The following is a 19,389-nucleotide window of genomic DNA, read 5'->3' on the forward strand; positions in this document are numbered from 1 at the left end:
TTAACTGACTGAGCTACCCAGGTGCCCCTATTTCTCACATTTAAAAGAATTTTCTCTCTGACTATACGTGCATACATATCCGAGTTTACACGTAGTCTTTTTTTTTTAAACATCACAAACAATAAGATCCTTTGTCACCATCAGATGTCTTAATTTTAAAAATTCTTGGATTGGCGACTCGTATCCATCAGCTCGTTCAACTTTAGCGCCAGCCTCACCCCCAGTAGCTTTTCAGAAGCTTAACCGTGAAGCTCCATGAGCTTTCCCGATTCAAACTTAGGCTTCTTCAGCATTTTCACTTTTCTAACGAAGACATCCTGGAATGGATAAATAGACTTCTTTCAAGTCACTTGTCTGCACCTCTCGGGTCATGATCTCCATCATCTTTTTCTGAATTGGGTGGACCTGTTGGTGCTGAGCGTGAGAGGTCTTCTGAATCTGATTGTTGCATTTGTTAGTAAAACCAACACAAAATAGATGAAGCCAGTAACCATTGCTAGTCTTGGCGTCAACATGAGATTCAGTCCTGGTCTGCCATTTTTTGACCATGGAGCACATTTTGTCATGGGTAAGATCTGTGCCGTGGAAATTAGGCAATTTTTGCCCTGGAAATCTTCAGTAATTAGCTTGCATTTTCTAAATGCAACTTCATCATTCTGCAGATAAGCAAGGGTCACTTCAAAAATACAACCCTTGAGGCCATCATATGCGATTTTGGTTCCTTGAGTTCTTGTGACTAGTGTTTTTCCAATATTTGTTATATTGAACATAGCTGGTGCTTTCATATCATACCAGTCTTTCCTAGAAAATGGATCAACAACTTTCTTCTTGGCTCCCTTTTTGCCGACTTTTGTAAGGCACTTTTCTTGCCAGCCGCCATGGCACTGCTCAGGGAGCCAAAAGGGCGTAGTTTACATACTCTTAGAGTAGCTAGGTAGGATTTTATTTGCTTAGTGCCTCGATGGGAAATTGCCTGGGGATTCCAAATACCATATTTCATTAAATGTAAGGTGTCACTGATGTTAACGTACCCCTGTTTTTTGTACCACTACAAAAGAAGACACTGTCAGTTATATTGTAAGTTGCCATCAGTTGTAATACATCAATTTCAAGGGTATTAAAATGTGAGTGTGCAGCTTAGAACAATGAAATGTAGTACTGTATATTCAAAGACCTTTTCTATCCTTAAGCCTCTGTGATAATTCAGAAGAATGGAATAATTGATAAGTATGCAAATGTGTTTTCTTTCTTATAAGTTTAATTTCATAGTAATTTTTTAAATAGTTTTTTTCATCATAAAAATATGAAGCCTCTGGGTGGCTCAGTCAGTTAAGTGTCCGACTTCGGCTCAGGTCATGATCTCGTGGTTCACGAGTTAGAGCCCCGCATCGGGCTCTGTGCTGACAGCTCGCAGCCTGGAGCCTGCTTCCGATTCTGTGTCTCCCTCTCTCTCTGACCCTCCCCCCATTCATGCTCTGTTTCTCTCTGTCTCAAAAATAAACAAACGTTAAAAAAAAATTAAAAAAAAAAGATGAAGCCTCAGGGGGAAAAATTGTCAGGTAAATTTTTTGTGGTAATATTTTTGTATGGGTCTTAAACAAAGGGAAAATTAACCTGATTTATCGTGTCCGGACAAAGTGGCTTACGTTAAAATGAAATTGTTCTTACGATTTGAAATCTTGGAGAAAATTTTTTGAGTTCTGAATTATTATCTCCATGTACACTTGAGAACAGGGAGGTGCAGGGGGATGAAATGACTTGCCCAAGATCATACAGGTTTTTTGAATTGAACCCACACCTTTAATTGTGCAGAACTGAGTCTCGTTTGGGAAAACTTGTAACTGACTTGAATCCTCTGATATGGCTTCCTTTTATTTCTTCATTTTCTACCAGTCAGAAGTTTTGTATGCAAACAAGTTATCTCGCCAGTTGTGAGATTTCTTTTTGTCAGTTGCAGTCAAGGTGTGTAAAGCTATAACTTTCAGTCTTGATCTTGGAAGTCGCTTGGTTAGTAGCTTGATTAAGCTGTTTAATGTATCAAAGATGCAAATTACCTTGTAATTTGTAAGAGGGTGGCTATTTGAACTTGTTAACGAAAAATGTGGAAAATATTGGAGTAGTTTCTTAAAGTGCCTCTTATGGGAAGAGGTCAGTAGCTTTCAGTCTGACCTTTTCCTTTATTTAGTCGATTGCTTTCAGGTCTGCTTTTTTTTTTCTTTTTTTAATCTTTTGGCTTTTTAAAAAATCTTCTATAAATCTAATATCTATCTATCTGTCTATAAAGCAAGTGGAGCGATTTCTATTTCCTGCTTATTCATTTAAGACCATAGACATGTATGGGGGAAAGAATTTGTTCAGTATAAATTGGCAGGAAAGGGGATGTGTACTATCTGTGGTATAAGCAACTACCAGAACTGTATCAAAAGTATACTCTAGCCATTTCCTGTGGGTTTTCACTTGGATGTAGGCTGAGGTATTATATAAACACCTTGTTTCTTAGAACATAAAGGTAGTGTTCAAGTTTGGCCCTGCTAACCCACAAATTTTATATTCAAAAAATGAAGGAAAATAATTCACTCAGCAAACATATTGCCCATCTGTTGTATACAAGGCCATGCAAAGTGGTTCTGTTGAACCTGTTTATTGATTCAGATCCTTGCTCCAAACCAGACCTGGAATGAAAAGCATGAAGATTGGGTGCAATAACTACTCAAGGTTGTAGAAACTGTATTTGAAAACGCTAGATTTTTAAAATTTAAATGTTTATTTACTTGAGAGAGACAAAGCATGAGTGGGGGAGGGGCAGAGAGAGAGAGAGAGAGACACACACAGACAGAATCTGAAACAGGCTCCAGGCTCTGAGCTGTCAGCACAGAGCCCGAAGCGGGGCTCGAACCCACAAACCGTGAGATCATGACCTGAGCTGAAGACGTAGACTAAACCAACTGAGCCACCCAGGTGCCCCGAAAACACTAGATACTAAATGTCAGCACTAACTCTTCAATTTTTTCAGTATTACGTTGTGCAAATGGTATCTTTGGTTTGATTAGAGCAGTGCTGAGCAATAGAACTTTCTGTGATGATGGAAGTGTTCTGTATCTGTGCTGTCAAATACAGAGCCACTCTGTTGAGCACTTGAATTAGGTCTTCTGCAACAGAAGAACTGAATTTTTAATTTTATGTAATTTTAAGAACAGTTGACCCTTGAACAATACAGGGGTTAGGGTGCTAACCCCCTGCACAGTCGAAAATTCTTGTATCACTTTTGACTAACAGCCTGCTATTGCCCAGAAGCCTCACTGCTAACATAAACAGCTGATTAACACATATTTTGTATGTTTTTTGTATTATATTCTGTATTCTCACAGTAAACTTGAGAAAAGAAAATGTTACTAAGGAAACCACAAAGGAGAGAAAATACACTTCTAGTTCTGCACTGTACTGATCAAAAATATGCATGTATAAATGGGCCTGCACAGTTCAAACCTGTGTTGTTCCGGGGTCACCTGTAATTGCCACATGTGCTCAGCGGCTACTGTCTCGGATGGTGCAGGAGTAGATGCTCCAGGAGCCCTGCTTCATTAGCATCATTAAAAACATTTGTTTTACTATTTTTTATTTTTAAACATTTATTTATTTTGAGAGAGAGTGAGAGCATGAGTAGGGGAGGGGCAGAGAGAATCCCAAGCAGGCTCTCCACTGTCAGTGCTGAGCCCAATGAGGGGCTCAATCTCATGAACCAGGAGCTGAGATTAAGAGTCAGACGCTTAACTGAGCCACCAAGGTGCCCCTATTTTCTTTTACCTTTTAAGTAAGTTCTGGGCCCAACATGGGGCTTGAACTCACGACCCCAAAATCAAGAGTCCCAAGCTCCACCGACTGATTCAGCCAGGCGTCGTTCACTATTAGCATCATTTTTTAAATTGATAATAATAACTTTTTTTAAAAGGAACGTATTTTTTCAAAAAACTCATAAAACACAGGTAAATCAATTACTCCCTGGGTGTATATCCTTCCAGAGCTACTTTTTCTGTATATATTTTCCAAAAATTGGGTATCTGCCGTTTTTCGTCTGAGGTGTGGTCTACTTCTAAAGGTATATGATTCTAATACTGTCACTGCTGTTGATATTTGATCACAGTACAGGAAAGCGGGGAAAGACAGAGGATGCTTGTGATTAGGATGTGCGGAGCGCCTGCCTGAGTGTGGTGGACCGGGGCCGAGCTGGACGTAGAGGGAGTGACTTTCCCGGCAACTCCATTCTAGGGCTCTGAAAGAACTGTCTGGAGTTCGCTGCAACGAGCAATCTCCGTGGTGCTAAGCCCAGACGTCCTACCTCAGTACGACTCCTAGTCTTGCCCTCTTGGGAGCTCAGCTTTGGGGGTTGGCCTCTCTGCATCCTCTTCTTATGGTCTCCTGTTTGTTCCAAGCCGTTCTTTTGCAGCCCGTTCGTTGTGTGTTCTCGCACAGCCTTCTCTCCTGCTTTCCTGTACCAGGCTGTGGTTCTTGTTGCCGCCTAGAGGCTGCAAAATCCCTAGCCATGTACAACTAAGAATAAACAAAGTTCCTTCCTAATTCCTTTCTCATTTTTCTCACCTAGACTCATGAAAGGTAATTGTACATGTGAAATTGCTATAACACTGTATGTTAATTATACCTGAATAAAAAAAAGCAAAAATCATAACTGCCAGTCTTAACACTTAAAAAAAAAAAGGTAGACACAGTTGCTAAGGGTAGGTATTTGTAGACCCAGAGAGTTTCTTTGGGAATGATATGTAGTCGACGATGACACTCTCAGTTGAGGACAGATTGGGCTGTCTGGCTGGGACGAATGGGGGGATGGGGTGATTGAGAAGAGGGAAGAGCAACTCGTGAGGGGGACTCTCCCCTCCCCCATGCCAGCCCCATCATCTCGTTAAAGATGAGGCTTGCGAGAGTCAACTCAGTAATGTAACAAAGCAGGGATCCAGGGGGAAACTTGTGGCACCGGGAGAGGGGGGGAGGCAGGTTCCTCTGGCAGGACACTTGATCCATGGATGCCATTTCTGTGCGATTGGGGCATTTAACGCCTGTATCCTAGCACACTGGGCTGGAATATTTTTCTTAAACGCATCTTCTTTAGTAGCCTCCATTGGCAAGGTGGCTTTTCACGTGAAAAGGAGATTTAAACTAAATTCTCCTCTTGAGGGGTGCCTGGGTGGCTCAGTCGGTTAAGTATCTGACTTCGGCTCAGGTCATGAGTCCGAGCCCCACGTCGGGGGCTCTGTGCTGTCAGTTCAGAGCCTGGAGCCTGCATTGGATTCTGTGTCTCCCTCTCTCTCTGCCCCTCCCCCACTTAAGCTCTGTCTCTCTCTGTCTCTCAAAAAATGAATAAATGTTAAAAAAAAAAAAGTCTCTTGAGGCAAACAGGAATATGGAGGTTTGTTTGGATGCTAGTGGAGCAAGTGTCTTACATGCTTAGAGTTCTCTTTTCTCTTAGCGCGTCACCATAGTCTTTGAATCATGGGTTTTTTTCCCCTTGACTCCATACTTTTCAGTTCTCCTTTCTCTGTTTAAAAAAAAAAAAAAAAAAAAAAAAAGGGGGGGGGGGGGGGATGGCATTTGGAATTGGACTGTAATACCAAACTTGTACAGAAGATGTCACTGTCTGCTTTGCTGTACCATGTAAATCATTTAATATGATTCATTCATAGAAAGCTTCAGGTTTTGTACAGTCTTTCTTTTTTTTCTTTCTTTTTTTTGGTATTAATCATTTCTCTCTGTTTGAAATTCTAGGTTTTAAGTTAGTTGAATAAAAGGTGTCTATTAATTTCCTTGAAAAGTAATATGCTTGAATTTTTTCATATCAGAAGTCATACTTAGATCTTTTTAGTTTGCAACACTGAATAGTTTTGGCCCAGTTGTGTTTTTTTTAAAATGATGCTCCATATAAAATGGACATGTGTAAAGAAGCATATGACGAAAATGGAAGTATATAAAGGTAAAAAGCCTTGTTATCCCCTTTCTCACTACTGAGACGTAACTGATGTTATAAACTTGTTTAAAATGCTGAACAAAAGTGGTTTCATAGGCAACACATTGCTCTACTACTTGGTGTTTTTAATTCCCATTGTTCATGTCAGCATGTATAGATTTTCAGATTCTTTTTAATAGTGGCACAGTATTACCTTTTGCAGATGAAATTAATTTAAATAGGTCCCTGTTAATAGACATGTTGGTTGTCTCCAGTTTTTCTTTTTTATAAATAGTTGATACAGTGAACCTCCTTTATATGTATCTTTGCATAGTTGTGTTTTTATAGCATCAGTAGGATTGCTGGGGCAAATGGCACACATGCTTACGATTTCATTTTATTTCATTTTTTATTTATTTTTAAGTTTTATTTATTGAGAGAGAGAGAGAGAGAGAGAGAGAGAGAGAGAGAGAAAGCAAGCAAGCAGGGGAGGGGCAGAGAGAGAGGGGGAGAGAGAGAATCCCAAGCAGGCTCTGTACTGTCAGCACAGAACCCGACTGGGGCTTGAACACACAAACTGTGGGATCATGATCTGAGCCGAAGTCAGACGCTTAACTAACTGAGCCACCCAGGAGCCCCACATGCTTACAATTTAATAGGTATTGCTATGTCATTTTGAAAAAGGCTTGTACCAGTTTATGCTCTCACTGGGAGTGCTTGTTCCCCCTCACTTTTGTCAACATATATCATCAGGCTTAAATTTTGCCGGTGTGAATGGATGAATGGTAGAATCACATTGTTTTAGTGTTTGTCTCTCAGCTCAATATCATTTTATATGTTACGGCCTTCTCTTCTGTGAATTGCCTATTTGTGTTTGTTCTTCATTTTCTATTGGATTCTTGTTCTTGGAATCCAACATATAATGGGAATATTTGTTACACATCTTTTCTTTCAGTTTGGGTTCATGTTATGCCTGGGTTTTTACACTTTCTAAGAATGTAGAAATATTTCTTCTACGTTTTCTTCCGGTCTGCTTATAGTTTTATTTTTTACATTTAGATTTTAATTCAGCTGGAATTTATTTTTGGGTATGCTGTGAGGTAGGGATCGTACTTTATTCCCCCCCCCCAATGGATAACTACTTCATTGAATAATTCATCTTTCCTTACTGACTTAAAATACTGTCTTTATCATATACTAAATCCTCATATATTTCTGGGTGTGTTTCTGGGCTCTGTTCTGTTCCGTGGGCTCTTCGTAACTGTGCTGGTACAGCGTTGTTTTAATTGCTGTAGGTTTGGTATGGTCTGTTCTCTGGTAGGGTAGCTCAGCTCTTTCGTTCACCTGCTCGTTGGCTCTAGCACAGCCAAATTATGATTATCACCACTAACTACAGTGGATAAGGAGGATTTCCCTTTGAACTCCTGTAAGGGTCTCTGCTGGATTCTGTGACAGAAGAAAACTGGGAGCGTAAGAAGTATGCCTTAAAGGACTACTAATCAGACCTGTTTCTCCAGACTGTGTTGAAGATGACTTGGATCTTGCCTAGATTGTTGAAGGCAGTATTTTGGGGGTTGAGTGTGATCTAGACCAGAATCTACAGCTTGCTTGACTCATGGGAATGGTCCAGGGCCAGAACCAGACATCTGTCATGCTAATAACTTCCTTCATGGTTCAGAAATTACTGTGACTGAATATGGGTGGCTGCTATAATACTGCCCACTTGACAATGTGTGTCTCCTATTTTTTAGGACTCTTAAAAGCATCAAATCAGTAATGGCCAATTAGAACTTTAAAATTCTTACTAATGTCTAGCTGAGAGTTACCTTGTTCATTTCTTGAAACATAATTCTTAATAATTTGTATCATTTAGAATATCATAATGCTATGGCATTAGATAGCTAACTTCTTAAATCTTCTAGGTCCCATTTGATAATTTGAAATGTGTGTGTGTGTACGCAAAAGGATATACATATATGTATTTATATCTTTTTTTTTTTTTTTTTAACTAGAATGACCAGTCAACAGGGGACATAAAAGTAATTGGTGGAGATGATCTCTCAACTTTAACTGGAAAGGTATGTGTCTTGAAGGGGAAGAAAAGAGTTCTCTTGACCTCATGCCAAGAGTCAATTAGTAACACTGTGCTTTATCACTAAGAGGCAGTTTACATGGTTATTTATACACCTAAACAAGGGTTATTTAACTCTTAGAAGCAATCTAAGTTAGCTCTCTTTCCCTAGGTCATATGCAAGAGAGGCAGAAGAATCCAACATTAAAGTCCATGTTACAAAGTACTTTCTCTGTGGTGATCTAATTTGGAATTGTCCAAAAATATATTTTTGGGCATCTCCTGGGCGGCTCAGTCAGTTAAGCGTCCAACTCTGGATTTCGGCTCAGGTCATGATCTCATGGTTCGTGAGATCGAGCCTCATGCTGGACTTTGCACTGACAGCTCATCATGGAGCCTGCTTGGGATTCTCTCTCTCTCTGCCCCTCCCCTGCATGCACATTCTCTCTCTCAAAATAAATAAGCTTTATATATATATTGGGGGCGGGGGCGAGAAACAGTCTTCTTTTTAAAAACAGACTCACTCAAGGGCACCTGACTGGCTTAGTTGGTAGAATGGGTGACTGTTGGTCTCAAGGTCATGAGTTCAAGCCCCATGTTTGGTATAGAGATTACATAAATAAATAAATAAAGCCTTAAAGTAAAAAAAAAAAATAGATTCACACAGCAAAACATGTAGTAGTTGTGAAAGTGTGGGTTCTAGAGATGGACAGCTTTTTTTTGTTTGTTTTTAAATAAACTCTACACCCAACATGGGGCTCAAGATGAAGAATCCCATGCTCTACCATCTGAGCCAGGCCTAAGATGGGCAGCTTTGATCCAAAGCCTGGTTCGGTACTTCCTCTGTGTGACCCTCGGCAGATTATCTAATCCCTCTGTCCTCCCGTATGTAAGGTGGGGACAGTAATGGCAGGTACCTCATAGAATTAAGAGCATTAAGTGAAATAGTGCATTAGACCTCTTCCAACAGTTTCTGGTAGTTAGAATACTCAATAAATTCAAACATACTACTATTTTAAGAAATCTCAAAAAGAGTTCTTTAAAATGCATCAAGATATTTCCAGTGTAGACAGTTGGCCGAAATAATAGAGATATTAAGATATTTGAATATTATTCTTGTGATACATTGAAATGATTTTTGAGTAACCAGTGATAAATCATGGAATGTTACAATTTTTTTCAGCTGCTGGTTATTTTTTTATTTGTAAACACTGCCAAATATAAAGGCATAATCTCATAAAAGTATCGCAACCATCCCATGAGGTAAATACTGTTACCCCTATTTTACAGATCAGGAAACTAAGACTCAGCAAATTTGAAAGACTTGTCCAGAGTCACACTGCTGCTAAGTGGCAGAACTTGACTAAGTGCAGGTCTGTCTGGCCCCACAGCTCTTTTCTTCCTCTGGCTTTTAGGTTTTAATGGTTACAGCTTACTTGACTATCTGTTGGGAAACTTTAGCATGCAATACTGGTGTCAAATCCCCTTGCCCCATGTCAGTGTCGTGCCAAACTAATCTTGTCTTCCTCAGCATCTTTTGAAAACTTCAAAAGAGAAATTATAATCTGTTGACTTTTTCCCCTTCCTGCCCATCTTATATACCACTGCCAAACCTATTCTTCCCTTCTAGCGTGCTTTGCCCATATTTAGAAGTCATTTGAAGTCCTTACTCCTATAATCAGTTTTTAGTGCTGGAAGGGGCCTAGCCTTCAAAGCCTCCTGGGATTCCATTTGACCTTGCCTTTCCCGCCTAATGGCTCTATCCTATTATGTGGCTTTGTGATCTTTAAAGGTCTCTTTCTAAGATAAATTTCTTTTCACGATCATCACAGTAGAACACATTTATTGTGGGGAAAAAAAACAAGACACGTAAGTTGGGTGAAGCTATTTCATGGTGGTGAGATTGTTTAGACTTTCTATTTCAGTTCTTTTTGGGATACTGTGTGTGTGCAGATACATAGGTATATAAATATTTTTCCTCTTTTTTTCCAGTTAGTGCTTGAGAATATGGGCTTTGGACCCTGAAAACACTTCTTTAGATCTTTACCACTTCACTAGTTTTATGACTTTAGGCAAATTATTTGACCTCTGAGTCTCATTCTTTTCATTTATGAAGTAAGGATGTAGCTGTTTGGCATAAAATGAGCTCTCCATAATGGTAGAAATTCTCATTATTTTTAAATATTTTTAAAATTAAGTTTATTTATTTGTTTTGAGAGAGAGAGCGAGTGAGCTGGTGCACATGGAGGGGAGGGGCAGAGAAAGAGAGGATCCTAAGCAGGCTCCTTGCTATCCGTGCAGAGCCCGAGCCTGGCTCGAACTCAAACCGTGAGATCATGACCTGAGCTGAAACCGGGTCAGGCGCTTAACCGACTGAGCCACCCAGGCGCCCCTCGTTGTTTATTTTTAAAACAGTATTGAGATCATACTCTAGATACTACGATTTTGTATCGGGTAAATATTTACTCGCTTTGGATTTTGATTGATTTGTACAAACTATATCATAATACCAGAAGTCAGTGGTTATGATTTAATCAAGATTGTGCAGCTAGAATTAGAGCCAAGACTAGAATACAGTTTGTGTCTCATGATTCAGTTCTGTTTTCAAACTATAACTCCATCCCGTGGTGTAAATTGCTGCAGCAGTGAGCCGCAGTTAGGATGGGAGAATGTTGTCCTTCACATGTGCCAGCACAGAACCACATGGTAGGTGGTGAAACAATGATGGGTCCAATAACCGCTTATATTCGGCTTTAGTAGTGATTGAGATTGCGGTATCTTTTGAAAAGAGACAAATTAGTTGTGATGTGAGGAAAGGGGTAAATGATATACAGACTGTGGTAAGAGTGTTACGTATATTACAAAATACACACAAAATTACAGGTTAAACAGGGTAAGGTTAAAGAAAGTTCTAATCTTTCTTTCTTGCAACCCTGTGGATCTCGTGTGCCCTACCTTGATAACCACTGACTTAGAAGAATATATAGAACATTAAAATTCCGATGCAATAGGTATGCAACCAAGAAATGAGATCTGCAAATACACAGTATAGCATGAATCTTTCTTATGACAATGATTAAACCAGTATGTGAAATGCTGCCTCGTTCCCATAACTGACGTAAGAATAGATAGAGCTCTTCTCTACCTTGGAGGTCATTGTTAGATGGTTTCTCCTGTAAGGGCTTTTCCAGTTATAAAATTCTGAGAGGTAGAAACTGGGCTGAGGGTTTATGGTGGAAGAAAGCATTGGTACCTTTCTTTAGTTGAGTCCAAGAATACGAACACATCCAGAAAATGCAGATCAGTTTCAGCCTAATGAGAAAATGGGTTTTGAGTTGGATTCCGTATGGTAAGTTAAATGCATGATTTTGGAGTTACAGTAAAAATTACAGTTGTTGAATGTTAGAGTTGGAAGAGACATACTAGTTCAAGTCCCTTATTTTACACATGGTAAACAGGCCCAGAGAAATTTCACTCTCTGCCCAAGATTAGACATTTGTTTAAAATAATGAGAATTAAAAAAATGTTTTTTAATCTTTATTTATTCTTGAGAGAGAGAGAGACACAGTGAGAGTAGGGGAGGAACAGAGAGAGAGAGGGAGATGCAGAATCCGAAGCAGGCTCCAGGCTCTGAGCTGTCAGCACAGAGCCGGACGCGGGGCTTGAACCCACGAACCGTGAGATCATGACCTGAGCCGAAGTCGGGCGCTTAACCGACTGAGCCACCCACGTGCCCCTAAAATAATGAGGATTTTTTAAAAAAATGAACATATAGGTCAAATTTTATTTTTAAAAATTCCATTATAGTGAAAATTTCTAATTAAAGAGTTCCATATCCCAGCAGACGGCCCATTGTTTAAATCAGGGTTTGATATAGGAAGGTATCTTAAAATAGGAATTTGGATGATGACTTTGTCATGATGTGATTCGAGTTATAATTGGAAACACTGTCTGACTCATTGTACTGATTTTCATTTTTTTTTCTTCTAGAATGTCTTGATTGTTGAGGTAAGTTCCACCTTCTTTTAATATAGTTATTTATGACTTTTCTGACTTAGTTTGCATAGTCCTAAAGGTAATCCAGGGAAAGAAATTCCTCTTCATCAATTTTAATGGTGGGCTTGTGTTATGTAAAAGGGAGTAAGATTGTTTTTTTGGGAGAAATACTTAGTAATTTATTTTTATTGGATAATGGAAAAATGTTGGTATATTTCTTACCCTTCTCTTTTGGGCTTGAAATTTTTTTTCTTTCTTTTAAAGTTATATATATCATTCCCGTGTATGTTTTTTTATACTTCTATTGCATATGTGTATCCATATCCAAAACATATTTTGTGATTTAATGATCTCTGTAGTGCGGCGCTATACATATTCTCTCTCACCCCTTGTTATTTTCACTCAATACATTCTGAGATTGTTTGTGTTGGGACGTACGGTTCGTTGGCCTTAAAGTGCAACATCGCATTGCAGTGACAAACCCACCGGTTTGTTGCCCTTCCATTTTTCCTACAGGGCTGCCGAGAGCATCCTTTTGCGGCACCCTACATGCACGTGTGTGAGTTCCGTCTGTATACAGGCACTCAGGCGTGCAGTGACCACACTAAGTACATTTTGTTTTACTGTTATTGCCAAATTACTCAACAGAGCGGTTGTATGCTTTTTCACTCTCACCAGGAGAATGAGTTCTCATTCTTGTATGTAAAATGTTTAAGGCTTAAGAGCAACAGTATCCCCCAATTCATTTTCGTTGTTTCTAAGGTTTTTAGAAACTTTAGCTTGTGGATTAAAAACTAAACAGATAACACTTTTCCAAGGATGCAGGAATATCCCTGGGAACCGGTTGCTTGTTTGTAAATGTAGATTAATTCCAGTTCAGATCGATTTTGTGTGGGGTAATGCCACCTAACAAATTACTGCAAATCCAGCTGAAAACCACACGTGTAGTCTCTCCGCTTTCATGGGGCAGGGGCCTGAGTACCAGTTAGCTGGGTCCTCCGCTCGGTCCCATCAGGCTGAATCGAGGCCGGGGCTCCTGTCTCACCCATGGCCCATGGTAATCTTCCAAGTTCATTTAGGTGGTTGGCAGAATTTAGTGCTTGTGGTTGCAGGGTCGAGGGCCCCGTTGTCTTCCTGGCTGCTGGCCTGGGGCGGCTCCCAGCTTCTAAAGGCCGACCTCGCGCCCTTGCACGGGGCCCTCTCACCTGGCAGCTGACTTCTTCGGAACCAGCAGGAGATCCTCTCTCCGGTGCGCTGTCTCATAGAGCTAATCACAAGAGTGACCGTCCCCCTCATTTTCACAGGCCTGCTCATGCTGGGGGTGGGGGTTATCCTGGGCGTGTCCACTGGGCGGTGGGAGTCTTGGGGGCCATCCGAACTCTAGCCACCGCGGCCCGGAAATCCGCCTCTTTCCCAGGTCTGTAGCCCTGACGTTGCTGATGACTCACAGGTACCACTTTGTGAAGCTTTACACCATCTGTGGAGGGTTTTCGTTGAAGAGCATTAGGGTTATGGTTTAAGAAGTTTTTTCTCAACTGGAGATGGGTTTCTTTTGGATAATGTCCTACTTTTTTTTAAATGAAGTAGGTTCCACACCCACCACAGGGCTTGAACTCACCACCCTGAAATCAGGAGTCACGTGCTGTGCCTATTGAGCCAGCCAGGCGCCCCGTTAATGTTGACTAAATAGCTAAGATTCACCTTCATGTAAAGTCATTTTATATAGTAAAACCTTATTTTTTTGGATACTTTCAAGATGGCATAAAGCAGTGTTTCTCAGAATGTGGTCTATTAACCACGTGCATCCGAGAGTTGGTTACACTAAAAAAAAAAAAAAAAAAAAAAGCATTATTCCATTTACACACAGCACTTTGGCATTTTGTATTTATATAATTTCTCAGTTTTATTAACTATATAAATGTCTTTTCTCTCTTTTTTTTAAGGATATAATTGACACTGGCAAAACAATGCAAACCTTGCTCTCCATGGTCAAGCAGCATAATCCAAAGATGGTCAAGGTTGCAAGGTATGTATATAACATTATGACATGGGGCATCTTCTTCATTTGAAACAGGATTAAGTAATTGCTTCTTTGTAACGGTAAATGTGCTCGAGTCGTGTTGTCTTCAAAAAGTAATGTGATCTCAAATAAGACTCAGTAAATATCCTTTGTAAATAATTTTGTCATGTGTTAACAAAGCCCTTCATTGCAGTCATTTTTGCCTAGTATCATTAACATTTGGTTTTTCAGCATGCTGATAATGGTATCAACTTGTCCCAGGTAGCATGGTAGATGGTTTGGGACTTTCTTGAAAAAATGAGACCAAGGATCCCAAATTGAGGTTCGGAGGTGGCAGGAGGGGGATGGGTTCCGAGGTCCAGGTAGTGGCGACACGTGCCAGCCTCACCTCCGGGCCCTGCCTGTGCTGTTTGGCTTTTGCTTTCTTAGTTCTACCTTTGTTTGTAGCTTAATTATAATTGTATTTCATTATAATTACAGTGTAATCCCTGACAACCGGGAGATAGCACTTTACTCCCACTTTGCAGATAAGGGTACCAAGGCGTAGGGAGCTGGCCGAAGGCACACAGCCCGGCTAGCACACTCTAGAGGTGAGATTTGAAGCCAGGTGAGCCGGCTCAGAGTTCGTGCTTTACTGCCTTAAGTTTTCGGTAGGGTAACATCCCAGATGGTTTTTTGGTTTTTGTTGTTTTCTTGTTTTATATTTTTGCAGTTTCAGCGTTTATTTTGAAATCATTGACCATGCTATAATTTTTCTGTGACAAGAGTGTATAATGATGCACTCTTAGGGCACTAGTACCCTAGAAGCCAATCGGGGCTCTTGCTTATTTCTCTACGTGCTCTTTAGGATTGTAGATGTCAACCTACTGTGACCTAGGATGTCCTGTAGCTTCTGAATGTTCCTTTGTCCCTCTTTCCCGGAGTATGCTGTGGAATTGAGAATGCCTCATGAAAGAGGGATTTTGTGTTGCTGGAGGTATGACGTGCTCAAAGAATAAATACTTAGGTCATTTCTTACTGATGCATTTGGCCTAAGTCAGTGTTTCTTAACCTTTTCTTCTTAGTCTCTCCCTCACCGGTGAATTTTAATATCTCAAATACGTTGTTTACAGTATGTGTGTATCTGTGCTTTACACATAAGAAGAGTAAGCATGAGAGCTTATTTTTGTTATTCAGTGCAGCTTTAAGAATGACTAGATAACCATTTTAACTTAAAAGTTTAATTCAAAATGTAACCACTGTTGGGGCGCCTGGGTGGTGCAGTCGGTTGAGCATCTGACCCTTGATTTTGGCTCAGGTCCCGCATCCAGGCGCTGATCATGGAGCCTGCTTGAGATTGTCTCTCTCTCTCCCCCACCCTGCCCCTCTCCCCTGCTCATGCCCTCTCTCTCAAAAAATAAAAAATAAAACACTTAAAAACTATGAACCGATAGGAATGTCAAACGGAATGGCTGCTTTGGCAAATAGTCTGGCAGTTTCGTGAGAAACGAAACACGTAGCTGTCATAGGACTCCAGCATCTGCGTTTATCCCAGAGAAATGAGGATTCACGTTCTCACAAAAATTTGTGTATGAAAGTTCATAGCGGCTTCATCTGTAATAGCCCCAAACCGGAAACAACCAAAATGTCCCTCAGTGGGTGAATGGCTAAGCAGACCGCCGTGCACCTTCTGTGGAGCCCCGCTCAGCGGGACAGAGGAGCGCGCCATTGAGCCACGCGGCCGCTTGGCTGAGCCTCGGGGGGGGGGGGGGGGTGTGCTGATAAGAGCCCATCCTGAAAGCTCACCTCCTGTGTGAGTCCATTTACGCAACCCCCTTAAAGTGACAAAATGATAGAAACGGACAACGAATTAGTGCTTGCCGGGGTGAGGGGGGTAATGGGTGGGTGTGACTGGAAATAAAGAGGTGGACAGAGAGAGCCTCGTGTGATGGAAAGTTCTGTATCTTCAGTGTGGTGGTGGTTACATGGATCCACGCGTGTGATGAAATTGCCAAGAAGTATACGCACGCGCACACACACAAATATACGTGTGAGTGACTGGTGGAATCTGGAGAAGGTCGGTTCCCCAGAGTCTGTGTGGGAACTGGTGGTGGCAAGCTCCTAGCGACGTGAGCTGTCAGCACTGGAGGAACCTGGGGAGAGGGCACGTAGGACCTCCCGTGCACTTTTGTGGCTTCCTGGGGATCCATAATTATTTCAAAATGAAAACTTTGAAAAAGCTGTTAACGTTGGACTCTCTAGCTGCTTAGTAGCTTTTAATACAGGTGTAGCTCACTCTGTTGTGCTGTGCCTCATCGCACTTTGCAGGTGCTGTGTTTTACAGACTGAAGGCCTGTGGCAGCCCTGCATCGGGCAAGTCGGTACGCAGGCGCCGTTCCTTTTTCCAATAGTATTTGCTCATGTCGTCTGTGTCACATTTGGATGATTCTTGGAATGTTGCAGAGTTTTTCATTATTATTGTATACTTGCCTTGGGGATCTGCGATCGGTGATTATGACTTCTGAAAGCTCAGATGATGGTTTTAGCATGTTTTAACAATACACTGTTTTTAAATTAAGGTATGAACACTTTTTAGACATAATGCTGTTGCACACCTAATAGACTACAGCGCAGTGTAAACATAACTTTGTGCACTGGGAGACCCAAAAATTCATTTGACTCGCTCTTTTGTGATATTTGCTTTGTTGTGGTGCTCTGAAACCAAACCTGCAAGATCTCTGAGCTATGTCTATATAATTTACCCACTTATACAGACTGTAAAAATTAAAACAAAACAAAACAAAAAGAAACCTATGTCGGTGTCCCATCCGTAGCAGTTCTGATGTATGGGTCAGGGGTGTGGTGTGGGTATCTTGAGTGTTGTTTTGTTAAAGTTCCCAGGTCATTCTGATGTGCAGCTAAAGTTGAGAATCGCTTCCTGTCCTTCCCAGCTTTTTAAATATATTTATCTAGGAAGGTATAAAATCATAAGTTGTATCGGGACTGCCCTTAACATGCGTAAAGGCTGTTGAAACACCGTCTACAACTTTTCTTAATGGCTGAAGATCTTCAGCAGGTAGTAGGCACTTGAGTTACAAGATTGGCTTATGTTGGAGGTGGCTTATCCCACCTGTGATTTTTGCTCTCAGAAGTAAATACTAGCTCCTCCAGCATGCTAGTTATATTTCAGCCTAAAGATCTTTGTAAGCCACGAATTAAAGGTCTCAAAAGGTGATGCTCACATCTCCTACCCGTTTGCAGCGTTAGGATTGGATTTCCAGGGATTCTGAACCACTCGTTGGCACTCCCCATCCATTCATCCTTCTGATTAGCCGCCCTTCGATGGGTGCACGGGCGCTCGGGGTGCAGCTCTCAGGACAGTCGATCGTGTTCCAGGTGGGGCTCAGTCAAGGGCCTCATCTGTGGTGTGAACTCACTGCTGCTCCTGCCCAGCGATCCCTGTGACCCAGCTCGCCGTTTCACAGTGTGCCTTGGGGTGTGTTGAAACCGAACGTAGTATATTCTACATGCAGGTGAAAGCAGGTTTCAGAGCACTAATGTTCTCTTGTGTGGTGCCCTGTCATGTCTCCGTATGTCACATGTTACATTTTGTCACTAACAGCTTGCTGGTGAAGAGGACCCCTCGAAGCGTTGGCTATAAACCAGACTGTAAGTGAATTACTTTTTGTCAATCATTGAACCATCTTTAACCCAAACGAGTTTTGTAGGAAATGGTGTAGAGTTACTTTAGAGAATATTTGCGGAGAAGGCACATTTGTAAGCATTGGATCGGAAAGTGATGTGCTGTATCTAAGTGATGAACTGTGATTCTTTGTAGTTGTCGGATTTGAAATCCCAGACAAGTTTGTCGTAGGATATGCCCTTGACTACAATGAATACTTCAGGGACTTGAATGTAAGTAATGCTTCTTTTCCTCGCTCTCATTTTTCAGAACCCGTATACAAATTTACGAAAGAGAAGAATTGTTTTCTCTTTCCAGCACCTCATCATTGGAACAGACTGATGGTTCCCATTAGTCACATAAAGCTGTAGTCGAGTGCAGACGTCCTGAGAGCTGGAACGTGGCCAGGCTAGCGCGACACTTCTTGCTGGCTGCAACAGTTGAGCAGCTTTAGTACACAGTCACTGTCCCATTATGATTGCGGATGATAGATGTGGTCATAAGTACGAAATAAACGAACTGGTTCAAGTCTTTGCACTCACTCTCCTTCAGATCCCCGCCTCTGCTCCGTAGGCGGGAGGCCCGAGAGCGCGTTGGTGCACACGGGCGGGGGAGATTAGCCAGGCCGCGCGAACATCTGTCTGTCCAGCGAACAGCCCCGCGGCACGGTGCAGAACGCGCTTCTTGCCTTGTGTCGCAGAATACGCTTTTCTGATGTGGATTTCTGACTTTCTGTTTTACAGCACGTTTGTGTCATTAGTGAAACTGGAAAAGCAAAATACAAAGCGTAAGATGAGATTTCAAGTTGAGTTTGGAAGCGCCTGGAGTCCCCTTGGAATCACCAGTCCCGTGTTCTAGTTCTGTGGCCAGCTGCCTAGTAGAGCTTTTTGCATGTATCTCCTAAGAATTTTATCTGTTTTGTATTTTAGAAATGTCAGTTCTTTATTTGCACTATAAGCATATAGACTATCAGTTCCCTTTGGGTGGATTGGTGTTTGACTTGTGAATGAAAAATCTCTTAAACCACACCACTATTGAATGAAAATAATGAAATTGTATCTGTAAGAAACATTTAAAGAGAAGATATATTAGTTTTTTAATTGGTATTTTAATTTTTATATATTCAGGAAAGAACAGAAGTGATTGAATATTGGTAATTATACTACTGTGTATTTAGAAGAGGAAGAAACAGTTTTCCTATCAGTGACAGCATCTAAGGTATTGTTGTGTTGGATAAGCCATACGTCCTGGAATTATTTTACCGTTTCAGTAGTATCGACTGTATTTTCTCACTTGTTCAGATGATTTCCGGTAACTCTTTGTCAACAGTTCCTTTTAAATACAAATCTGCAAATTCCAGAAAACTTGACCACGTTTTGAATTCTTCAGTGTAAAAATCCTTACAATAAAGGCTGTCTCTTTAAAAGAAACTATGCATACCTATCATTTCTCTACAAATTAATCTAGTGTAGTTTTTGTGTCGGTTACCTTTTCCTTGTCTGTTAAGTTTTAGCAGCTATTTTAGTTGTAATCTTTACCAAGCATAGCAAATACTGATTACCTGGCAGAGTGGGTTGGCGGAGCTGGTGAAATCCTTACCAACCCGGGGGACGTTAAATTTCCGACACACGGTGTACTTTCTCACACCTCACTGTGTTAACGCAACACGGCTTTGTCTCGGAGTTGTG

The 19,389-nt window shown here is 41.1% G+C and overlaps 1 protein-coding gene across 1 annotated transcript in view; it reads left to right on the top strand.

Annotated features, from left to right (window-relative positions):
- HPRT1 (hypoxanthine phosphoribosyltransferase 1) overlaps positions 1 to 19,131 on the top strand; it is a 35,007-nt gene extending 15,876 nt beyond the window's left edge. The window contains exons 4-9 of the mRNA XM_049644866.1: positions 7,966 to 8,031; positions 12,015 to 12,032; positions 13,964 to 14,046; positions 17,642 to 17,688; positions 17,858 to 17,934; positions 18,445 to 19,131. Coding sequence (XP_049500823.1) covers positions 7,966 to 8,031; positions 12,015 to 12,032; positions 13,964 to 14,046; positions 17,642 to 17,688; positions 17,858 to 17,934; positions 18,445 to 18,492 — 339 coding nt within the window. The 3' untranslated portion in view covers positions 18,493 to 19,131. The remainder of the gene's footprint in view (positions 1 to 7,965; positions 8,032 to 12,014; positions 12,033 to 13,963; positions 14,047 to 17,641; positions 17,689 to 17,857; positions 17,935 to 18,444) is intronic.
- The last annotated feature ends 258 nt before the right edge of the window (positions 19,132 to 19,389 follow it).

Source organism: Panthera uncia, chromosome X (assembly GCF_023721935.1).
Source record: "Panthera uncia isolate 11264 chromosome X, Puncia_PCG_1.0, whole genome shotgun sequence".
Taxonomy (NCBI): domain Eukaryota; kingdom Metazoa; phylum Chordata; class Mammalia; order Carnivora; family Felidae; genus Panthera; species Panthera uncia.